At 41.0% G+C, this 23,662-nt stretch overlaps 1 protein-coding gene across 3 annotated transcripts in view; it reads left to right on the top strand.

Moving 5' to 3' along the window:
- Positions 1 to 23,662, top strand: part of DPP8 (dipeptidyl peptidase 8) — a gene marked incomplete at both ends in the record, with an annotated part of 57,980 nt that overhangs the window by 11,289 nt on the left and 23,029 nt on the right. For all 3 annotated transcript variants that reach the window (XM_080690548.1, XM_080690547.1, XM_080690549.1), the window contains 8 exons: positions 5,009 to 5,182; positions 7,653 to 7,821; positions 10,793 to 10,903; positions 13,027 to 13,155; positions 13,735 to 13,796; positions 15,362 to 15,462; positions 16,696 to 16,873; positions 18,773 to 18,932. In XM_080690548.1, coding sequence (XP_080546674.1) covers positions 5,009 to 5,182; positions 7,653 to 7,821; positions 10,793 to 10,903; positions 13,027 to 13,155; positions 13,735 to 13,796; positions 15,362 to 15,462; positions 16,696 to 16,873; positions 18,773 to 18,932 — 1,084 coding nt within the window. The remainder of the gene's footprint in view (positions 1 to 5,008; positions 5,183 to 7,652; positions 7,822 to 10,792; positions 10,904 to 13,026; positions 13,156 to 13,734; positions 13,797 to 15,361; positions 15,463 to 16,695; positions 16,874 to 18,772; positions 18,933 to 23,662) is intronic.

The following is a 23,662-nucleotide window of genomic DNA, read 5'->3' as shown; positions in this document are numbered from 1 at the left end:
CAAAAAAAAATTTTTTTTAATTAAATAAATAAATAAAAGAGCCAGGCATGGTGGCGTATGCTTGTAATCCCAGCATTCGGAGGCTGAGACTGGAGGATTGCTCTTCACGGACAGCTTCAGCTACTTAGGCCATCCACAACTTAGTGAGACCCTGTTTCAAAATAAAGAAAAAAAATAGGGCAGGGGATGTAGCTCGGAGGTCGAATGCCCCTGGGTTCCATCACCAGACCCGCAAAATAATAAATAAATAAATAAATAAATAAATAAATAAATAAATAAATAAATAAATAAAAGAGCCGGGTATGGTGGCACACACTTGCAATCCCAGAATTTGGGAGGCTGAGACAAGAGGATCACGGTTCGCGGACAGCCTCAGCTACTTAGTGAGGCCCTTTGCAACTTAGTGAGACCCTGTTTCAAAATAAAGAATAAAAAATAGGGCTAGGGGTGTAGATCAGGGGTCAGGTGTCCCTGGGTTACATCCCCAGATAAAAATTAAATAAGTAAATAAATAAATAAATAAGTTTGGGGAGATAGCTCAGTAGTAGAGCACCCCTGGCTTCATTCCTCAGTATTGAGAGGGGGTGAAGAAGGAAAGAAAGAAATGGAAGTAAGTGTGTGTTTGTGTGTGTGTGTGTGTGTGTGTGTGTTACTGGGGATGGAACTCAGGGGCATTCTACACTTTGAGCTATACCTCCAGTCCTTTTTTTTTTTTTAATTTTTTATTTGGAAAAAGGGTCTTATTAAGTTGCAGAGGGCCTCACTAAGTAGCTGAGGTTGGTCATGAACTACAGTCCTCTTGTCTCAGCCTCCCAAGTACTGGGATTACAAGTGTGCCCCACCATGCCCAGCTCCATTTTAGTATTTTTACATGTGTGACCTTTAAATTCCTAGCTGGGTATGGTGGTGCACACTTGTAATCCCAGCATTCGGGAAGCTGAGACCTGAGGATGGAGGTTTGAGGACAGCCTCAGCTACTTAAGTAGTGAGGCCCTTTGCAACTCAGACCTTGTTTCAAAAATAAAAAAAACATTCGGGCATGGTGGCACACGCTTGTAATCCCAGCATTTGGGAGGCTGAGACTGGAGGACCACAGTTCGTGGACAGCCTCAGCTACTTAGTGAGGCCCTCTGCAATTCAGTGAGACCCTTTTTCTTTTTTTTTTTGGTGGTACTGGGGGTGGAACCCAGAGGCTTTCTACCTCCAAACTATACTCACAGACCTATTTTATATTTTATTTGGAAACAGGGTCTCACTAAGTTGCTGAGAGCCTCACTAAGTAGCTGAGGCTGGCTTCGAACCTGTGCGATCCTCCTGTCTCAGCCTTCCAAGCGCGGGGATTACAAGCGTGCGCCACCATGCCCGGCTCAAGTGAGACCCTTTTTCAAATTAAATAAATAAAATTAGGCAAGGGGTATAGCTCGGAGGTCAAATGCCTCTGGGTTCCATCCCAGACCCCAAAATAAATAAACAAACAAACAAACAAACAAACAAATAAAAGACTAAAAAAATAGAGCTGGGGATGTAGCTCAGAGTTACAATGCCCCTGGATTCCATCCACAGTACCACAAAATAAAATAAATAAATAAATAAATAAATAAATAAATAAATTTACTTCTTAATATCTGAAGCTGAAGGATTTTTTTTCCCCCTGTACTAGGGATGGAATCCAGGGGCATTCTACCTCCAAGCTACGCCACCAGCCCTATTTTTTAATTCTGTATTTTTTTTTTTTTAATTTCTTTTTGGTGGTCGTACTGGGGGTGGAACCCAGAGGCTTTCTACCTCTGAGCTATACTCCCAGACTATTTTTATATTTTATTTGGAAACAGGGTCTCACTAAGTTGCTGAAAGCCTCACTAAGTAGCTGAGGCTGTCTTCGAACCCGTGAGATCCTCCTGTCTCAGCCTCCTAAGAGCGGGGATTACAAGTGTGTGCCACCATGCCCGGCTTAATTCTGTATTTTGAAACAGGGTCTCACTAAGTTGCAGAGTGCCTCATTAAGTTGCTGAGGTTGGCCTGAAACCTAAAATCCTCCTGTCTCAGCCTCCCAAGTACTGGAATTACAAGTGTGCACCACCACACCCGGCTTTAATGTTATTTTAGATTGCAAGTATATACCTGTATTTGCCATGATTGAATGATTTATATTTAAGTGTGCTTTTTTAATTTAGGAATGATACATTATCTGCAAATAAGCTTATCTAGACTGCTTTCTCTTTTTTTTATGGTAGTAGAGATTGAACGCAGGGGTGTTCTCAGAGCTAAACCCCCAGTCCTATTATTTTTTATTTTAAAACAGTCTCCTAAATTGTTGAATCTAGCCTCAAATGTGCCACCCTTCTCTCCCAGCCTTCTAAGTTCTGGGATTACAGGCACATTTCACGTATGGGGGCAGTGGGGTTACTAGAGATGGAACCCAGGGGCATTCTACCTCCAAGCTATATCCCCAGCCCTATTTTTTATATTTATTTTTAAACAGGATTTCACTAAGTTTAGAGGGCCTCACTAAATATCTGAGGCTGGCTGAAAATCTGTGTGGTCCTCCTGTCTCAGACTCCCTAGCGCAGGGGTTACAAGTTTGCACCACCATGCCCAGCTTAATTTTTTTACTTTGAAATATGGTCTCACTAGGTTGTCCAGAGTCTCACTACATTACTCAAGCTGATCAGACCTGAGATCTTCTGTCTCAGCCTCCCAACTATTACAGAGATTATAGGTGTGTGCCACCACACCCAGTTTACCTTGGTTCTTTTCTACTTTTATTTGGAAACAGGGTCTCACTAAGTTGCTGAGAGCCTCACTAAGTAGCTGAGGCTGGCTTCGAACCTGTGCGATCCTCCTGTCTCAGCCTCCCAAGTGTGGGGATTACAATTACAAGCGTGCGCCACCACGCCCTGCTGACCTTGGTTTTTTTTTGGGGGGGGGGATCTGAAGATGGAACACAGGGATATTCGACCTCCGAGCTACACTTCCTGCCCTATTTTTTTATTCTTTAATTTGAAACAGGGTCGCACTAAGTTGTGAAGGGTCTTATTAAGTAGCTGAGGCTGTCCACAAACCGCAATCCTCTGGTCTCAGCCACCCGAATGCTGGGATTACAAACTTGCGCTGCCATGCCCAGCTTACCTTGGGATTATTTGTTTGTTGGTTAGTTGATGTTAAGGATAAAACCTAGGGACTTGCAAATGCTAAGACAATTGGGGTTTTTTGTTTTGGGTTTTTTTGGTTATACTGGGAATTCAGTCCATGGGCCTTCTAACTCTCAGCAATATCCCCAATCCTATAAGTCTTTCTACTTGTTGAGGTTGTCCTTGAACCTGTTATCGTCCTGTCTCAGACTCCCAAATACAGGGATTACAGGTATGCACCACCATCCCTGGGGATACTTGGGTTTCAAGTCAGTGATAATGACTAGCTTGACCTAGAATTTTGTTTATTTATTTGACCTAGAGCTTTATTAGAGGACTGTTGGTAGATGTAAAGTTACTAATAAGAGCTGATATTTGAGAGTTAATTCCAGTCATTGTGCCAAATACATACATATGTGTGTGTGTGTGTGTGTGTGTGTGTGTGTGTGTGTGTGTGTGTATGTATTTTGGTGGTACTGGGGATTGAACCCAGGGACACTACCACTAAGCCATATCCCCAGCTCTTTTTATTTTTTATTTTAAAACAGGGTCTTGCCGGGCATGGTGGCGCATGCAGTAATCCCCACCACCACCCCCGCTTGGGAGGCAGAGACAGGAGGATTACTGGTTCAGAGCCAGCCTCAGCTGGCTTAAGAGACCCTTTTAGAAATTAAAAAAAATATAAAATAGGTCTGGGAGTGTAGCCCGGAGGTTGAAGGGCTTCCAGGAACCCCAGTACCGCCAAAAAAAAAAAAAAACACACACACCAAGGTCTTGAGCCAGATATGGTGGTGCATACCTGTAATCCTAGTACTTGGGAGGCTGAGACAGGAGAATCACAGGTTCAAGGACAGCCTCAGCAAATAAGAAATAAATTAGGTCTGCGATAGAATTATAAAATAATAATAAATGATAATAAAATTATTAAAGTTATAAATAGTGATAAGAATCAAATAGATCAGAGGTAGAATGTCCCTGGGTTCAATCCCTAGCACCACAAAAAAAAAAAAGGAAGGAAAGAAACAGACATCTCGTTAAGTTACCATGCATTGGCCTCACACCTGTAATCATTTTGTCTCATCCTCCCAAGTATTGGGATTACTGGCAACACTTTGCCTTTTTTTTTTTTTTTTTTTTGAGTAGGAATGGAACCCAGGGGCATTCTACCTCCGAGCAACACCCCCAGCCCTATATTTTATTCTTTATTTTGAAACGGGGTCTCACTGAGTTGCAAAGGGCCTCACTAAGTAGTTGAGGCTGGCCGCAAACCACGATCCTCCTGTCTCAGCCTTCCGAATGCTGGGATTACAAGCATGTGCCATCACAGCAGGCACTTTATGTCCTTGTATTAAAACCTTCACAAAGCTGATACAGATGATTTATTAATACTTGGAAATTGAATACAATTACTTTCAAAGTAATTAAGCTACTTCCTTAAACTCCTCCATTCAAACCATTTGACTTACAAGTTTATGCTCTTAGCCAGGCATGATAGTGTACCTTGTAATCCCAGTACTTGGGAGGCCTAGACTGGAGGATGGCAGCTCCACAGCAGGCCTCAGCTACTTAGTGAGGCCCTCTGCAACTTTGTAAGATACTGTTTCAAAATAAAGAATAAAAATAGGGCTGAGAGTTTAGCTCAGAGGTAGAATGACCTTGTATTCAATCCCCAGTACTTCAGAAAAAAAAGGAAACAATAATTATCCAATAACCTTGACTAGGAAATCTTTCAGAAGGCTTTCTGAAATCTGCTTAAAATTGCTGGCCAATTTTGGGTCACACCAAATGTAAAGTTAATAATATGGAAGATTCTGGGATTTTGGTGTTGAAAGCCAATTTTCAAGAAACCAGAATAGATGACTTTCTGTGTATATTAGGCAACCCTGGACTATGGAATGTATTCTCGTGAAGAAGAACTATTAAGGGAAAGAAAACGTATTGGAACAGTTGGAATTGCTTCTTATGACTATCACCAAGGAAGTGGAACGTTTCTGTTTCAAGCTGGTAGTGGAATTTATCATGTAAAAGATGGAGGACCACAAGGATTTACAGTAAGTTGGAGTTACTGCTTGTTAAATTTGGTTTTGGGTCCTAATAGTTATTTGTACTGAAATCAGAAAGATAATTAAATAAACCAAAAACTTAAGTTCACCCACCAACCAAGATATTTGGTTGTAATAATATAGTAATTTCTCTCTCTCTTTTTTTTATTTGTGGTAGTAGGGATGGAACCCAGGGGCATTCTACCTCCAAGCTATCCACCTAACCCAACTTTTTTTTATAACAGACCCTGTTTATCTGAAACAGGGTTTCACTAAGTATCTGAGACTGTCCACAAACCCAGATCTGCCTGTCTCTGCCTCCCAAATGCTGGGATTACAAGTATGTGTTACCACACCCAGCTTGTAATAATTTCTCCTTGTAAGAATCAATATTTTCCCATTGGCATGAAGATACTTTTTTGTGTGTGTTGTGGTGGTACTAGAGATTGAACCCAAGGGCATTCTGTCTCTAAGCTACATTCCCAGCCCTATTTTATTTTTTATTTTTTATTTTTTGGTGGTACTGGGATTCCTGGAAGCCCTTCTACCTCCAGGCTACACTCCCAGGCCTATTTTTACATTTTTATTTGGAAACAGGGTCTCCTAAGCCAGCACGCACGGCTGGCTTCGAACCTGTGCGATCCTCCTGTCTCTGCCTCCCAAGCGCGGGGATTACAAGTGTGCGCCACCACACCCGGCTATTTTTTATTTTAAAATATAGTCTTACTAAGTTATGGAAGGCCTCACTAAATTGCTGAGGCTGGCCTTGATCCTGTGATCATCCTGTCTCAGCCTTCCAAATACTGGGATTACTGGCATATGCCACCATGCCTCGCTAAAATACTTTTGTGTGTGTGTGTGTGTGTCATTGAACTTAGGGGCATTCTATCTCCAAGCTATACCCCCAGCCCTGTTTCTTGTTTTTATTTTGAAACAAGGTCTTGCTAGGTTGATAAGAGTCTCACTACTTGCTGAGCCTGTCCTCAAAACTGCAGTCTTCCTGTCTTAGCCTCCCAAGTACTGGGATTACAGGTATGCACCACCAAACTTGGCTTAATATACAGTTTTTAAAATGCTTAAGCCAGGGATGATAGTACATGCCTGTAATCCCAGTATGTGGTAGGGTAAGACTCTCATTAAACTAGACTCTGTTTCCAAATAAAGAAAATTGGGCTGGGATTCTAACTTGAAGGTAGAATGCCTCTGGATTCAATCCCCAGTACCACAGAAAAAGAAAGAAAAGAAGGGAGGGAGGAAGAAAGGAGAAATTGCTCAAAACTCTTGCTGTATAGAAACATACAGTAAAGTTTTTAAGTTACCTCTTACTGTATAAGTACTAAGAGAGATATTGAAAGATGTTATCACAAGGCAATTCATTTTTGGTTCTTTTGTTTTAAATTTTTTTGTGATACTGGGGATGAAACCCAGAGGCATTCTACCTGGGAGTTAAACCTCCAGCCCTATTTTTTATTCTTTAGTTTGAAACAGGATCTCACTGATTTGCAAAGGGCCTCACTAAGCTGAGGCTGTCTGCGAACCACGATCCTCCTGTCCCAGCCTCCCAAATGCTGGGATTACAAGTGTGTGCCACCATGCCCAATTAATTTGCTGTACTGGGAATGGAACCCAGGGCATTCTACCTGGAAGCTACACCCCCAGCCCTATTTTTTATTCTTTAGTTTGAAACAGGGTCTCACTGAGCTGCAAAGGGCCTCACTAAGTAGCTGAGGCTGGCTGTGAACTGTGATCCTCTTGTCTTAGCCTCTCAAATGCTGGGATTACAAGTGTATGCCACCACACCCGGCTATATATTGGTTTTTTTCTAAGCAATTCTTTTTTTTGGTGGTACTGGGGGTGGAACCCAGAGGCTTTCTACCTCCAAACTATACTCACAGACCTATTTTATATTTTATTTGGAAACAGGGTCTCACTAAGTTGCTGAGAGCCTCACTAAGTAGCTGAGGCTGGCTTCGAACCTGTGTGATCCTCCTGTCTCAGCCTCCCAAGCGCGGGGATTACAAGCCTGCGCCACCATGCCTGGCTTTCTAAGCAATTATTTATGAGCTCTTGGAGCTGTTCATATGATAGAATTGTAATGATTCTAGCTTTCCTTGCACTTTTATGAACAGTCTTTTTTGTAAAATTAATTTTAAAGTATTTAATAAAACATCCAGTAAATGCCTAATAAAAATATTTTACAAATAATCACTTCATTATACAAGTTGGGGCAACAAAATTTATGAAGTGTTGTTATATTGTCTCTATAATATATTTTATAGTACCTTTAATTTTTTTTACTCATAGTGAAAAAAGTAAAGGCTTTATAAGTAAAAGCAGTTAAAGTGTGTTTTTCTCAGCAGCATTTGTCATAGTTGAAATTTTACCTAGAAATACTATTCATCTTATAAGAAGGATGCTGGCAGAGAAATGTATAAGTGTCAGCCTGATACCTACCTTAAAATGTTGTCTACATGTCTAGCAACAACCTTTACGGCCCACTTTAGTGGAAACTAGTTGTCCCAACATACGGATGGATCCAAAATTATGCCCTGCTGATCCAGACTGGATTGCTTTTATACACAGCAATGATATTTGGGTATCCAACATTGTAACCAGAGAAGAAAGAAGGCTCACCTATGTGCACAATGGTAAGAAGTGATTCTTCCTATCTACTTTCCTGAAAAAAAAATTTTTTTTTTTGTGGGTCTGGGGATGGAACCTGGGAGCATTTGACCTCCGAGCTATACCCCTTGCCCTAGTTTTTTTATTCTTTAATTTGAAACTGGGTCTCACTAAGTTGTGGAGGGCCTCACTAAGTAGCTGAGGCTGTCCGCGAACCGTGATCCTCCTGTCTCAGCCTCCCGAATGCTGGGATTACAAGCGTGCGCCACCACGCCTGGCTCCTGAAAAGTGTTTTTGTATGTGTATACTACTAGAGATTGAACCCAGGGTCATTCTACTACCGAGCTACACCCCAGCCCCCCAACCTTATTTTATTTTATTTTATTTTATTTTTTTGCAGTATTGGGGATGGAACCCAGAGGCATTCTACCTCCAAGCTATACCCCTAGCCCTGTTTTTATTCTTTATTTTGAAACCAGGTCTCACTAAGTTGTGGAGGGCCTCACTATGTAGCTGAGGCTGTCTGCGAACTGTGATCCTCCTGTCTCAGCCTCCCAGATGCTGGGATTAGAAGCATGTGTCACCACCCCTTTTAAATTTAAGTCTTTGCCAGGCATGGTGGTGCACGCTTGTAATCCCAGCACAGGTTCGAATTGCTGAGGCAGGCCTCGAGCCTGTGATCCTCTTTATCGTTTTAATTCTACTTACTGTGCCTATTTATAAATTTGCTGCAGGAGAGAGAGAGAGAGAGAGAGAGAGAGAGAGAGAGAGAGAGAGAGAGAGAGAGAGAGAGAGAGAGAAGAGAAAGAAAAGTACTGGGGATGAAACCCAGGGGCATTCTACCTCTGAGCTACACTCCCAGCCCTAATTTTTTATTCTTTATTTTTGAAACATGGTCTCACTGAGTTGCAAGTGGCCTCACTAAATAGCTGAGGCTGTGTGTGAACCACGATTCTCTAGTCTGCGCCTCCCCAATTCTGGGATTACAAGTGTGCACCACCACTCCTGAATTTTGTTTTGTTTTTGTTTTTGTGGTACTGGGGATGGAACCCAGGGGCATTCTACCTCTGAGCTACACCCCCAGCCCTATTATTTATTCTTTATTTTGAAACAGAGTCTCACTGATCTGCAAAGGGTCTCACTAAGTAGCTGAGGCTGTCTGTGAACTGTGATCCTCCAGTCTCTGCCACCCGAATGTGGAGATTAAAAGCATGTGCCACCACAACAGCCTGCCTGCCTTTCTTTCTTTCTTTCTTTTTTTTTTTTCAGTACTGAGGATTGAACCCAAGGACATTCTACCTCCCAGCCATACCCCCAGTTCTAATTTTTTAAATTATTATTATTTTTTGCAGTACTGAGGATGAAACCCAGGGTCATTCTACCTTCAAGCTATATCCCCCTGCCCTATTTTTTATTTTTTATTTTGAAACAGGGTATTAGCTAGGTGTAGTGGTGCACGCTTGTAATCTCCATGCTTGGGAGCCTAAGACAGGAGGATTGCACAGGTTCAAAGTCAGCCTCAGCTACTTAGTGAGGCTCTCAGCAGCTTACTGAGACTCTGTTTCCAAATAAAATATAAAAAGGTCTGGGAATATAGCCCGAAGGTAGAAAGCTCCTGGGTTCCACCCTCAGTACCACCAAAAAAAAAAAAACCAGGGTATCACTGAGTTGCAAAGAGCCTCACTAAATCGCTGAGGCCGTCCTTGAACTGTGATCCTCCCATCTCAGCCTCCAAAATACTGGGATTACAAGCATGCGCCACCATGCCTGGCTTATATTGTCAAACAGGGCTTAGTTGCCTAGACTAGCCTCGAACTTGTGATCTTCCTGACTTGTTTTATATGCATGTGTAGTGATTTTTGTGTGGATGTGCATGGTGCTGGGGATTGAACCCAGCCTTTTTAATTTTTAATTTATTTATTTTTGGTGGTACATGGGTTCCTGGAAACCCATCTACCTCCAGGCTATACTCCCAGACCTATTTTATATTTTTATTTGGAAACAGGTGGGAAAAGGGTCTCTTTTTTTTTTTTTCCCTTTGCGGGTCTTGGGGTGGGACCCAGGGGCATTTGACCTCCGAGCTACACCTCCTGTCCTATTTTTTATTCTTTATTTTGAAACCGGGTCTCACTGAGTTGCAAAGGGCTTCACTAAGTAGCTGAGGCTGTTCACGAACCATAATCCTCCAGGTCTCAGCCTCCGGAATGCTGGGATTACAAGCGTGCGGCACCATGCCCGGCTATTGGAAACAGGGTCTCTTAAGCCAGAGAGGCTGGCTTTGAACCTGCATGATCCTCCTGTCTCCGCCTCCCAAGCGCAGGGATTACAAGTGTGTGCCACCACACCCAGCTGATACCCAGAAGCATTTGACCTCCGAGCTACACCCCCTGCCCAATTTTTTATTCTTTATTTTGAAACAGGGTCTCACTGAGTTGCAAAGGGCCTCACTAAGTAGCCGAGGCTAGCCGTGAACTGCGATCCTCCAGTTTCAGCCTCCCAAATGCTGGGATTACAAGCATGTGCCACCATGTCCAGCTTTCACATTTTTTTTTAAACAGGTTCCTACCAAGTTACTGAGGCTGGCCAGGAAGCCACAGTCCTGTCTCAGCTTCCCACATGCTGATGTATAGTACCACACCTGGTTTGCATGTATTCTTTTTGTCGTTAGCCTAGCTAAATGGAAAAATACTAGTTTTTATGGGGTGTGTACTGTGGCCCAGGCCTTGTCCTAAGTGCTTTAGGTGAAATTTGATCCCGTAACAATGCTGTAAGGCCAGCTCTTACTTCCAGGTACAAACAGGATACTACAGGGAATGAGCTTGACCTGCTCAAGGGCAGACAGTAAGTAAACGATGGAGTCCAGATTTGAACTCAGACTGTTTCATTCTAGAGTTTACCACTTCACTTAGCCGCCCTTCAAAATAAACTGCTTCATAATATCTTGTGCCCATGAAAAGACAGGACCTATGGTGATCACTGCCTTTTATGTTTGTCTAGAGCTAGCCAACATGGAAGAGGATCCCCGATCAGCCGGAGTTGCTACTTTTGTTCTTCAAGAAGAATTTGACAGATATTCTGGCTATTGGTGGTGTCCAGAGGCTGAAACAAGTAAGGAAGTTCAAAATAAAATATTATATGTCAGTCAAGTATTAAAAGGCTAAATTGGTAATTGGTTAAAGGCTCACATTCTGAATGTTTGCTATCAGATTCTAAAGTGATAAAGATTGAAATCTAGTTCTTTAGAATATACCAGCCATCTCTCATCATAATGAATTCTGGTAAAAAACAATTATATTGGAGTTTAGTGCCTTGGGTTCTCAATTTGGGCAACATTGTAGCAAAATAAAAAATACTACTCCTCAACAAGTTTCTATTAAAAATGTATAATTGGGCCGGGCGTGGTGGCGCACGCTTGTAAACGTTTGTAATCTCAGCATTTGGGAGGTTGAGACTGGAGGATCGCGGTTCACAGACAGCCTCAGCTACTTAGGCCCTCTGCAACTCAGTGAGACCCGGTTTCAAAATTGGGCAGGGTTTGTAGCTCGGAGGTTGAATGCCTCTGGGTTCCACCCCCAGACCCACAAAAAAACGTATAATTGGGGTGAGACAGGAGGATCGAAGGCTTGCACCCAGCCTAGGCAATTTAGTGATACCCTATATCAAAATAAAAAAGAGCTGGGCATGGTAGTACATACTTGTAATCCCAGTACTTGTGAGGCTGAGACAGGAGGATTACAGGTTTGAAGCCAGCCTCAGCAACTTAGTGAGACTGTGTTTCAAATATGAAAAATAAGGCCATGTGTGGTGACGCACGCTTGTAATCCCAGCATTCGGGAGGCAGAGACTGGAGGATCATTGTTGGTGGACAGCCTCAGCTACATGGGCCCTTCGCAACTCAGTGAGACCCTGTTTCAAAAGTAAAAAAGACTAAAAATTAGGGCTGGGGGTATAGCTTGAAGGTAGAGTGCCCCTAGGTTCAACTCCCACTAACACAAAAATAAATAAATAAATAAATAAATAAAGCCATGCTTACATATATTTTGACCATGATTCAGTTAGAAAATTGGTTAAAACTGGGCATGGTGGATCAGGTTTGTAGTCCCAGTACTTGGGAAGCTGAGACAGGAGGATCACAGGTTCACAGCCACCTGGGAAACTTCATGAAGCCTTCTACAAATTAGTGAGACCTATTTTAAAATAAAAACAAAATAAGCCGGATGTGGTGGTGCATGCTTGTAATCCCAGCATTTGGGAGGCTGAGACAGGAGGATCGCAGTTCGCGTACAGCCTCGGCTATTTAGTGAGGCCTTTTGCAACTCAGTGAGACCCTGTTTCAAAATAAAGAATAAAAATTAGGGCTGGGGTTGTAGCCAGGAGGTAGAATGTCCCTGGGTTCCAGCTCCAGTACCGCAAAACAAATAGGGCTGGAAGTGTTGCTTAGAGATAGAATGTCCCTAGGTTCCATCTCCAGTACCGCAAAATAAATAAAATAAACTAGGGCTGGAAGTGTTGCTTAGAGATAGAATGCTCCTGGACTCCATCCCCAGCAACACACACATATATACAAAAAAAGGCAGCATGGAGCTGGGCATAGTGGCGCAGGCTTGTAATCCAGTACCTGGGAGGCTGAGACAAGAGGATTTCAGGTTTGAGGATAGCCTCAGCAAGTAGTAAGACTCTCATCAACTTGGGGAAGACCTGTTTCAAAATAAAAATAAAGGCCGGGTGTGATCAGGCACACTTGTAATACCAGTACTTGGAAGGCTGAGACAGGAGGATCTCAAATTCAGAGCCAGCCTTAGCAATTTAGCAAGGTTCTCAGCAACCTAGTGAGACCCTGTGTCCAAATAAATAATATCAGGCTAGGGGTGTAGCTTAGAGGTGGAATTCCTCTGGGTTCAATCCCTTTGTACCAAAATAAATAAATAGATAAATATTTAAAAATAGGATGGGGTGCTTAGAGGTAGAATGCCCCTAGGTCTGAATTTAATCCTCATTACTTACTTAAAAACAAAAAAGACAGCTTGGGCTGGGGGTGTAGCTTAGTACTAGGGCATTTGCCTAAGGCCCTGAGTTCAGTCCCTAGCACTGAATAAACAAAATAAGTACATGACAGCATATTTTTATACAGGAACTATTTTTCACTAAGAAATATACTAGTGGGAATGGTCAGTTACAGTTACTCTCTGGAATGATTCTTCTAAATTTTCACTATCTAAATTCCTTTTAAGCTCCTAATGGTGGTAAAATTCTTAGAATTCTATATGAAGAAAATGATGAATCCGAGGTGGAAATTATTCATGTTACATCCCCTATGTTGGAAACAAGGCGGGCAGATTCATTTCGTTATCCTAAAACAGGTATTGTACTTTGTTGGCATTTATATACATTCATGTCCTCCTTCCAAGTAAGATTTTTTTTGCAGTCATTCAAAGGTAAAGTCAACATTGATCATTTTATAGTCTTAGTAAGGACAGTTTGCTCATTAATATCAATAAAATACATTTGAATTAAGGCTGATTATTTTAAATTATTTTCAAGGTGGAATGCCCACAAAACTGAAATGAAAATGAATAAGGTGAATGTGGTGTCTCATGTTTGTGATCCCAGTACTTAGAAGGCTGCGACAGGAGAATCAAAGATTCACGGCGGCCTCAGCAACTTAGGGAAGCCCTCAACAACCTGGTGAAATGCTGTTCAAAATAAAAAGAGAATGAAAAAATATGACTAGAGTGTAGCTCAGAGTTAGAACACCCCTGAGTTTAAGCCCAGTAGCAAAAGAGTTTAAACTTGAGATGGGGCTCTTAAGACTCTTGTGCAATAAATCCCTGACTATATACCGTATTTCTGGTTTAAAGTAAAAAGAGAATTGATCTGGCAAAAATTAGTTTGGGTAGCTTTAGATATGCATTACTGCTCATTTATGTCTCTTTCTAAAGGTACAGCAAATCCAAAAGTCACTTTTAAGATGTCAGAAATAATGATTGATGCTGAAGGAAGGGTAAGTTTAAAATGTTGAGTTGACTTTCTGTGTCTTTTGACTAATCAGTCTAGTAGGACTCTTTGATGTGTTTTTTAGTTTTTGTACTTGTTGAACTTGTTGAGATGTCTGTGGATCGTGATTTTTAGGTTGACCTAATTTTCTGCTTGAAAATTTCTTTTGGTTCCCAAGGTAGGAATGTGGAGATGTGCATATTTAGCACTCCTTTCGTGGTTTTTCTTCTTCGCCTGTGTTAATTCTTTAGTCAGTATTTAAAGCGGGGGGTGCTGACCAGTGTTGGGTAGATGTCCATGGTACATTATCCCACATTTCTCTTGTACCGCTGCTTTCCATTTGGACAGTCAAATGAGTATAAACTGCATACTCATAAGTTAAAAAGTAGTTTTCTAGCCAGGCATAGTGGCATAAGCTTGTAATCCTAGTACTTGGGAGGCTGAGACAGGAAGATCGCAGGTTCAAGGAGAGCCTCAGCAAATAGTGAGACTCTCAACCTAGCAAGACCTTGCTTCAAAATAAAAATAAAATTAGGCTGGGGGGTATAGCTCGGAGGTAGAATGCCCCTGGGTTGAATCCCCAATAAACACACGCACACACACACACACACACACACACACACACACACACACACTAGTTTTCTCTGCTTTGTTTTTGCTTTGCTTTTTGAATATTTTTCTGGATATTTAAGTGAAATCTTACAGTATGTTTTCTAACTTATTTTACTTAGATTGCTTTCAAGATCCATCCATTTGCACCATGTATCAGTATTAGTGTGTGTGTGTGTGTGTGTGTGTGTGTGTGTGTGTGTGTGTGTGTGTGTTACACCAGTGATTGAACCCAGGGCCTCAAGTACATTACCGTTCTTGTGGAATTCTCTCCCCCTCTCACTCAAGACATTCTATCTCTGAGCTATACCCCCAGCCCTTTTTATTTTTTGTCTTGAAATGACCTTGCTACCTGCAAGTCCCACTAATTTTCTCAAACCTGTAATCCTCCTGTCTCATTCTCCCAAGTACTTGGGTTATAGGTGTGTGCCACCATGCCCGGCTCTTAATATCTTTTTATTGCCAAGTAATGTCTCATTTGCTACAAGTCCCAATAATTTGTTGGAGCTTGTGATCCTCCTGTCTCATTCTCCCAAATACTGGGATTATAGGTGTGTGCCACCACGCCTGGCTTCTTTGTACCTTTTTGTTTAATTTTTAAAATTAATTAATTAATTTATTTATTTTTGCGGTAATGGGGATGGAACCCAGAGGCATTCTACCTCTGAGCTCCACCTCCAGTCCTATTTTTTTTTCTTTATTTTTGAAACAGACTCTCACTGAGTTGAGAAGGGCCTCACTAAGTAACTGAGGCTGGCCACGAACCTGCAACCCTCCTGTCTCAGTCTCCCAAATGCTGGGATTACAAGTGTGCGCCACTAATGCTCAGCTCTCTTTGTACCTTTTTAAATACCAAAGTCTGAAAAAGTAGTTTGCTGTTACAGATGATGAATTAAGAAGACTAGTTAGCTAATTATTTTTCTAAGTCTTCTATAACGAGATTCCCTTTTTCTTTTTTAATAGATTATAGATGTCATAGATAAAGAACTAATTCAACCTTTTGAGATTCTGTTTGAAGGAGTCGAATATATTGCCAGAGCTGGATGGACTCCAGAGGGAAAATAGTGCGTATGTTAAACTGTCACTTCTTTACAACTGATTTAGGATTCAGAGCTTTAGACACCCCTGTTTTAGATTGGCCTTCCAGTCGAGCTGCCGTCACATGTGAACTTGCAGTATAGTTATTTCTGCATGAGGGAACGTTCTTGAATCAAGAGACTAACAGATTTGTAATCCTATAAGCATAAATATATTCCATTTTAGTTCTGCCTTTTTGCCAGTTATAGTTCATAGTGTTATTTGTGGCTAAATTATAACTCACATATAAATGTACTTTTCAGTAATAAAATCTAGGCAAAAACATTTTAGAGCCTCATATAAAGATAATTACATATAGTTCTTGTGTCTAATATAGACAGCAAGAGTTTTATGAGGATGACAATTGTAGACACTAAAGGAAGAAAATAGTTTCAAAGGCTAACTATGTTTTAAGAAAACCACTTTTTACAACTTTATCCAAGCTTAACAGCCCCCCTCCTTTTTTTTTTCCCAACGCTGAGAATCAAGCTCAGGACATCACGCATGCTAGGCAAATGCCCTACCTTTGAGCTATGCTCCCAGCCCTCAAGCTTTAACCTGTAAAAATAAATGGAGAGCGCCGGGCATGGTGGCGCACACTTGTAATCCCCATGCTTGGGAGACGGAGACAGGAAAATTGCGCAGGTTCGAAGCCAGCCACACTGGCTTAAGAGACCCTGTTTCCAAATTTTTTTTTAAAAGTATAAAAATAGGTCTGGGAGTGTAGCCCAGAGGTAGGAGGGTTTCCAGGAACCCCAGTACCACCAAAAAAATAAATAAATGGAGAGTTGGGCATCATGTTGCTTGCCTATAATTCCAGTACTTGGAAGGCTGAGACAGGAGGATCATGAGTTCAAGGCCAGCATCAGCAAATAGTGAGACTCTCATCGACCTTGTTTCAAACTAAACATAAAATAGATCTAGAGGTATAGCTTGGAGGTAAAATGCTCCTGGGTTCAATTACCAGTACCACACAAAAAAATATATTTTTAAATGGCTGGAGGTACAGCTTGGAGGTAGAATGCCCCTGAGTTCAATCCCCAGTACCAAAATAATAAATAAAATAAATGTAGAGTGTTTAATGAGCTATTTATAAGTAATAACTTACTACAGTTCTATTATAATTATAGAAATAACTAATAGATGTCAAGAGGGAGGGCAGGGATTATTCATTTTCTGAAAGCTTTATTTCTGCTGTTTCTTTTTATTTTTTTAAATAGTGCTTGGTCCATCCTACTGGATCGTTCACAAACTCGCCTGCAGATAGTGTTGATCTCTCCTGAATTATTTATCCCAGTGGAAGATGATGCCATGGAGAGACAGAGACTCATCGAGTCCGCGCCTGACTCCGTGACACCGCTCATTATTTATGAAGAAACAACGGACATCTGGATAAATGTATGCATTTTCCCTGTACTTGGCTAAAAGTTTTCTCAGGATGCTAAAGTAAATGGAATTTTATAGCAACCATCAAAATGCATTTTTTAAAAGAAAATATGTTGTTTTCTTAGTTTAGGCATTTCAAGTTGAGCCGGGCATGGTGGCTCCCTGTACTTGGGAGGCTGAGACAGGAGGATCGTGGTTCTTGGACAGCCTCAACTACTTAGTGAGGCTCTCTGCAACTTAGTGAGACCCTGTTTCAAAATAAAGAATAAAAAATAGGGCTGGGGATGTAGTTCAGAGGTAGAATGCCCCTGGGTTCCATCCCCAGTACCATAAAAAAAAAAAGAAAAGAAAAGAAAATTGAAGTTGGAATGATGGTTCCACAGTGGAACAGTTTGTAGATAGAAAGTAAATGCCATTGAAATAAAATCTCACTGGCTACAGATTTGTTCCTATGCACATTAGATATTGAATGCACAGCCTCATCTCCAGCCTCTTCTTACTTGTTATTTATTTATTTATTTATTTATTTATTTATTTATTTATTTATTTTGGTGGTACTGGGGTTCCTGGAAACCCTTCTACCTCTGGGCTACACTCCCAGACACCTATTTTTTATATTTTTATTTGGAAACATGGTCTCTTAAGCCAGCAAGGCTGGCTTCGAACCTGCGCAATCCGCCTATCTCCTCCTCCCAAGCACAGGGATTACAAGCGTGCACCACCACATCTGGCTCTCTTCTTAATTCTTAGAGGACGGACTTCAAGAGTTGGGTCTAGCCGGGCGTGGTGGCGCACGCTTGTAATCCCCACGCTTGAGAGGCGGAGACAGGAGGATCGCGCAGGTTCGAAGCCAGCCGCACTGGCGTAAGAGACCCTGTTTCAAAAATATAAAATAGGTCTGGGAGCGTAGCCCGGAGGTAGAAGGGCTTCCAGGAACCCCAGTACCACCAAAAAAAAAAAAAAAAAAGAGTTGGGTCTAAGCCAGGCATGGTGGCACATGCCTGTTATCCCAGTACTTGGGAGGCTGAGACAGAAGGATGGCAGGTTCGAGGCTAGCCTCAGCAGTTTAGTGAGGACCTCCGCAACTTACTGAGACCTTATCTCAAAATAAAATTTAAAAAAGGAGCTGGGGGTATAGCTTAGAAATAGAATACCCCTGGGTATAATCCATAGTACAAAAAAAAGTTTGTTTTAGAAAAGAATCTGATAAATTGGAAAACTACCATAATATACCAGTTTTTAATTGATTTTGCATTTTCTGTTTTATTAATAAGACAAAATAAGTAAAAAATAAATAAGCCAGCTCTCTAGCTGAATATAGGCTTCATATGATTCACTGTGGCGCTGTTTTCCCTCAACTGTTAGAATACATCTGTCTGGAATACAAAAGTAAAAAATTTTGTTCTTCATAATTTTTGTATTAAGATTTATATCACTAAACAAATCTCCTGTCATGTTTCAGTGATTACAGAGATGGTGAATAAGAAAAAGCTTTTGATCATATTTTTTCTTTTTTCTTTTTTGTTCTTCTATTCAGAAACATTTATTTCTCAATAGATGAACTCTTTGACTAAAGTAAAATAAATATGAAAGTGCCCCTGGGTTCAATCCCCAGCACCAAAGGGTGGTGTGTCATCTCGGTTGGTAATTAGCATAAGATAGTAATACCTTGGCCTACTCAAAGTACAATGCTCATTAAAAACCCCTTTAGCCTAAAATAAACAAATAAATAAGTAAGTATGAAAGGCCCAGGCAGAACCTGTTATTATAATATACCATACTCCTAGCACTGAAAGTTATTTATATGTCAAAGCATGTTTATCAAATAATTCTTTTCTTTATAGCTCAACTGAATTCTTCGTGTAGTATTTTCATTAGTGTTTATAGTAAGTTAAGCTATTCATTTTACAGATCCACGACATCTTTTATGTTTTTCCTCAAACTCATGAAGATGAAATTGAGTTTATTTTTGCCTCTGAATGCAAAACAGGTTTTCGTCATTTATATAAAATCACATCCATTTTAAAGGAGAGCAAATATAAGCGATCCAGTGGTGGGCTGCCTGCACCAAGTAAGAAATCTTTTTTTGTAAAAAAAAAAAAAAAAAAAAAAAAAAAAAGCTAGGCATGGTGGTATACTTGGGAGGCTGGAGTGTAGCTTGGAGGTAGAACATCCCTGGGTTTGATCCCAGGACCTTAAACCTTAAAAATAAAAGGTAATTATAAAAGTTATTAATCTTGGGTACAGAAGACAAAATGAACAGAAGAATGCAATGTTTCGTGTGTGTGTGTGTGTGAGTGTGTGTGTGTGTGTGTGTGTGTGTGTGTGTGTGTGTGTGTGTGTGTTGCTACTGGGGATTGAACCCAGAGGCATTCTACCTTCAAGCTATACCTTCCAACCCAATTTTATTTCCTTTTTGGAAATAGGGTCTTGCTAGGTTGATGAGAGTCTCACTACTTGCTGAGGCTGACCACGAACCTGTGATCCTCTTGTCTCAGCCTCCCTAGTACTGGGATTACAGGCATGTGACACCATACCCAGGTCTCTTGTATTCTTTATAAGCATCAGTTCTTTATTAAGCTTAATATATTAAACTAAAATATAAATATATGCACATGTGATGCGACAGTTTCCAGTGGATGTATAATGTACAGTAAATGGTGGACAAAGTGTAGGTAGCAAGAAGACTATAGCTTTTTGCGTGTGTGTGTTTGTGGTACCGGGGATTGAACACAGGGACATTCTACCTCTTATCCTACACCTCAGCCCTATTTAGTATTTTGTTTTGAAACAGGGTCTCCTTTGATTGCTAAGGTTGTCCTCAAACCTGTGATCCTATTCCAGCCTCCCAAGTGCTAGGATTATACACATGCGCCACACATGGCTAACTACAATTTTTTTAATTTGTTCAAAATGAGCCTTATTATTTTTATATTTTGAAAATATTTTTAAGCCAGGTGTGGCGGTGTTCACTTGTAATCCCACTACTTGGGAGGCTGAGACAGGAGGATCACAAGATTTGAGGACAGCCTTAGCAGGTGGTAAGGTAGTCAGACTCTCATTAACCTAATGAGACCATATTTCAAAATAAATTAAAAAGCCAGGCATGGGGGTTCACACTTATAATTCCTGTACTGGGGAGGCTGAGACAGGAGGATTACAGCTCAGGTGCTTAGCGAGGCCCGCAAGTTAGTGAGACCCTGTTTCAAAAAAAGAATAAAAAATAGGGCTGGGGGTATAGCTCAGAGGTACAATGTCCCTGGGTTCAATCCCCAGTATTGCACACACACAAAAAATAGTTGGTGATTTAGTCAGGTATGGTGGCACATGCCTGTAATCCCAGTATTTGGGAGGCTGAAAAAGGATTGCAGGTTAATAGCCAGCTTTAGCAATTTAGTGAGACCTGTTTAAAAAAAAAAAAAATTGGGTTGGGTATATTTCGAATATATATATATATATATATATATATATATGGCTGGGGTGTAGCTCAGAGGTAGAATACCCCTGGGTTTAATCCCCAGTAACACTCATATACCCCCAGCAAAAAAAAAAAAACCAAAAAAACCTGTTTTTAAAATGTCATATTAGGTCTGGGTGGGAATGTAGGGGATAGAAATATTTGTCCTAAGATGTGTAAGGCCCTGAGTTTGATCTCTAACACTGCAAAATTGAATTTAAAAATAAAATATAGTATTAGCTATTTTTATACACTAGATATTGTGTGGGCAGGTACTGGGGATTGATTACAGGGGTGTATACCTCTGAGCTACACTTCCAGTCCTATTTTATTTTATTTATTATTATTATTATTTGTGTGTGTGTGTGGGGGGGGTACTGGGGATGGGACCCAGGGGCTTTCTACCTCCGGGCTATATTCCCAGACTTACTTTATATTTTATTTGGAAACAGGGTCTCACTAAGTTGCTGAGAGCCTCACTAAGTAGCTGAGGCTGGCTTTGAACCTGTGGGATCCTCCCGTCTCAGCCTCCCAAGCGTGGGGATTACAAGCATGCGCCACCACTCCCGACTCCAGAATGTATATATAAACCTGGAAAAAGTGAAGCGGGGGCTGGGTGTGTAGCTCAGGAGTAGAAAACTTGCCTAGCACGCTCAGTTCCTAGGTTCCATTCCCTGCACTGCAAACAAACAAAAGAAAAGAAAGAAAAATGCAATGGTACCTGACAACTTTTCCTGGGTTTCTCTAGAACTGAGGTAGTTTTCTCCTTTTTGTCATTGTTTGTTTAAGTTGTTGTTTTGAGACGGTCCTTTGCTTTGTTGTCCAGGCTGGCCTTGAGCTTGCTTTCCTCCTGCCTCAGTCTCCCAGGAGCCAGAATTACAGGCCAATGTCACCATGCCTCATCTGTTTCTACTCTGATGATACAGTTTCTTTTAGAATAGTAAGCACTTAAGCCGGGTGTGCTGGTGCACACTTGTAATCCCCGTGCTTAGGAGGCTAGACAGGATTGCGCAGGTTCGAAGCCAGCCTCAGCTATTTAGTGATGCTCTCAGCAACTTAGTGAGACCCTGTTTCCAAATAAAATATAAAAATGGGTCTGGGAGTATAGCCCGGAGGTAGAAAAGCCCCTGGGTTCCACCCTAGAACCACCAAAAAAAAAAAAAAAAAAGAATAGTAAGCACTTTATGATAATGCTATATTATACTTAACTATCATTATAATTTAGACTCAATATGGCCTTTTATTTTTATCTTTATTTATTTATTTTTTTTGGTGGTAATGGGGGTGGAACCCAGAGGCTGATCACAGGTGGTGTGGCCATCCTCAGCTATGGAGTGAGGCCCTCTGCAACGAGGTGAGAACCTGTTTCAAAATAGAGAAGAAAATAGTCTAGAGGTGTAGCTGAGTTAGAATGCCCCTAGGTTCCATCCCCAGTGCCACACACACACACACACACACACACACACACACAAAACTATTATAAAATAATAAAATAAACATAAAAAGAGAGACAGGAGGATAACAGTTCTTGGACAGCCTCAGCTACTTAGTGAGGCCTTCTGTAACTTAGGGAGACCTTGTTTTCAAAATAAAGAATAAAAAAATAGGGTTGGAGGTGTAGCTTGGAGATAGAATGCCCCTGAGTTTCATCCTCAGTACCACACACAAAAAGAAAGAAAGAAATAAGGAAAGAAAAAAAGAAAGAATATATATATATATATATATATATATATATATATATACACCCACACATACACACACACACATATACATACATACACACACACACACCGTTGTAGCTATTTTTAAGGGCATGATATAGTGGCATTAAGTACATTCAAGTACATATAACCATAACCACTCTCCATCTCCAGATGTGTGTGTGTGTGTGTGTGTGTGTGTGTGTGTGTGTGATGATTAAACCCAGGGGTGAGCTACACCCCCAGAGCTCTTTTAATTTTGTATTTTGAAACAAGGTGTCACTAGGTTGCAAAGTATCTGAGGCTGGCTTTAAACTTCTGATCTTTCTGTCTCAGCCTCTCAAGTACTGAGATTACAGGCATGTGCCACCACTCCTGGCTTTTTTTTTTTTTTTTTTGTGGAACTAGGAATTGAACATGGGGGCATTCTACCTACAAGCCACACACCCAGCCCTATTTTTTCTTTATTTTGAAACAGGGTTTCACCAGGTTAGTGAGAGTATCACTGCTTGCTGAAGGCTGTCATAAACTTGCAATGCTCATATCTCAGCTTCCCAAGTACTGGGATTACAAGCACGGGCCACCATGCCAGCTTTGTTTTTTTATGATTGATTGATTGATTGAGGCACTGGGGATTGAGCCTAGGGGAATTCTGCTTCTGAGCTACATCTCCAGCCAGATTTTATTTCTTACTTGGAAACAGTTTCATTAAGTTGCAGATGCTGGCTTCTAATTTGTAATCCTCCAATTTCATTTTCCCAAATACTGGGATTACAAGCATGTTCCACCAGGCCTGGCTTTATTTTTTATTTTGAAGCAGGGTCTCACTAAGTTGGTGAGGATCTCATTAAGTTGTTGGGGCTGGCTTGGAGCCTGCAGTCTTTCTGTCTCATACCTATTTAAGTAGCGTCTTGACAGTATTTGTCCTTTTGTGACTGGTGTATTTCATGTAGCATAGTGTCATCAGTGTCCATCCATTTTGTAGCTTATGTCAGAATGTCCTTTTAAGTCTGAATAATACTCTGTTTTGTGTATGTGTGTATGTAAATGTACACACATTTTATTTACTCACTATCAGATACCTAGGGTACTTCCACCTTTGGGCTATTGTGAATAAAAATGCTACTGACATACATGGGTATACAAATAATCTCTTTCTGTCCTGACTTTTGCTTTGCAGTACTGGGGATCAAACCCTTTGTAGGCAGTTGCTCTACCACTAAACTACATCCTCTCCCTCTCCTGGCTTTCATTGTTTTGAGTGTATACTCAGAAGGGGGATTTCTGGATCCTGTGGTAATTTTTTTTTTTTTTTTTTTTTTTTTTTTTTTGCAGTACTGGGGGTGGAACCCAGGGGCATTGCACCTCTGAGCGACTCCCCTAGTCCTATTTTTTGGTCTTTTTATTTATTTATTTTGAAGCAGGGTCTCACTGAGTTGCAAAGGATTTTACTAAGTAGCCGAGGATGGCTGTGAACCATGATACTCCTGTTTTAGCCTCCCAAATGCTGGGATTACAAGCATGCACCATGCACCACTGCGTCCAGCCTGTGGTAATTCTTTTTTTTTTTTTTTTTTTTTTCTTTTCACTTTTTGAGGAGTTGCATACTGTTCTCCATAGCAACCACACTATGGGAACACCAGT

Source organism: Muscardinus avellanarius (assembly GCF_963383645.1).
Source record: "Muscardinus avellanarius genome assembly, chromosome: 3".
In the NCBI taxonomy this organism is placed as follows: Eukaryota; Metazoa; Chordata; class Mammalia; order Rodentia; family Gliridae; genus Muscardinus; species Muscardinus avellanarius.
The sequence above is the reverse complement of the archived record's forward strand: the minus strand, read 5'-3'. Positions and strand labels throughout refer to the sequence as shown.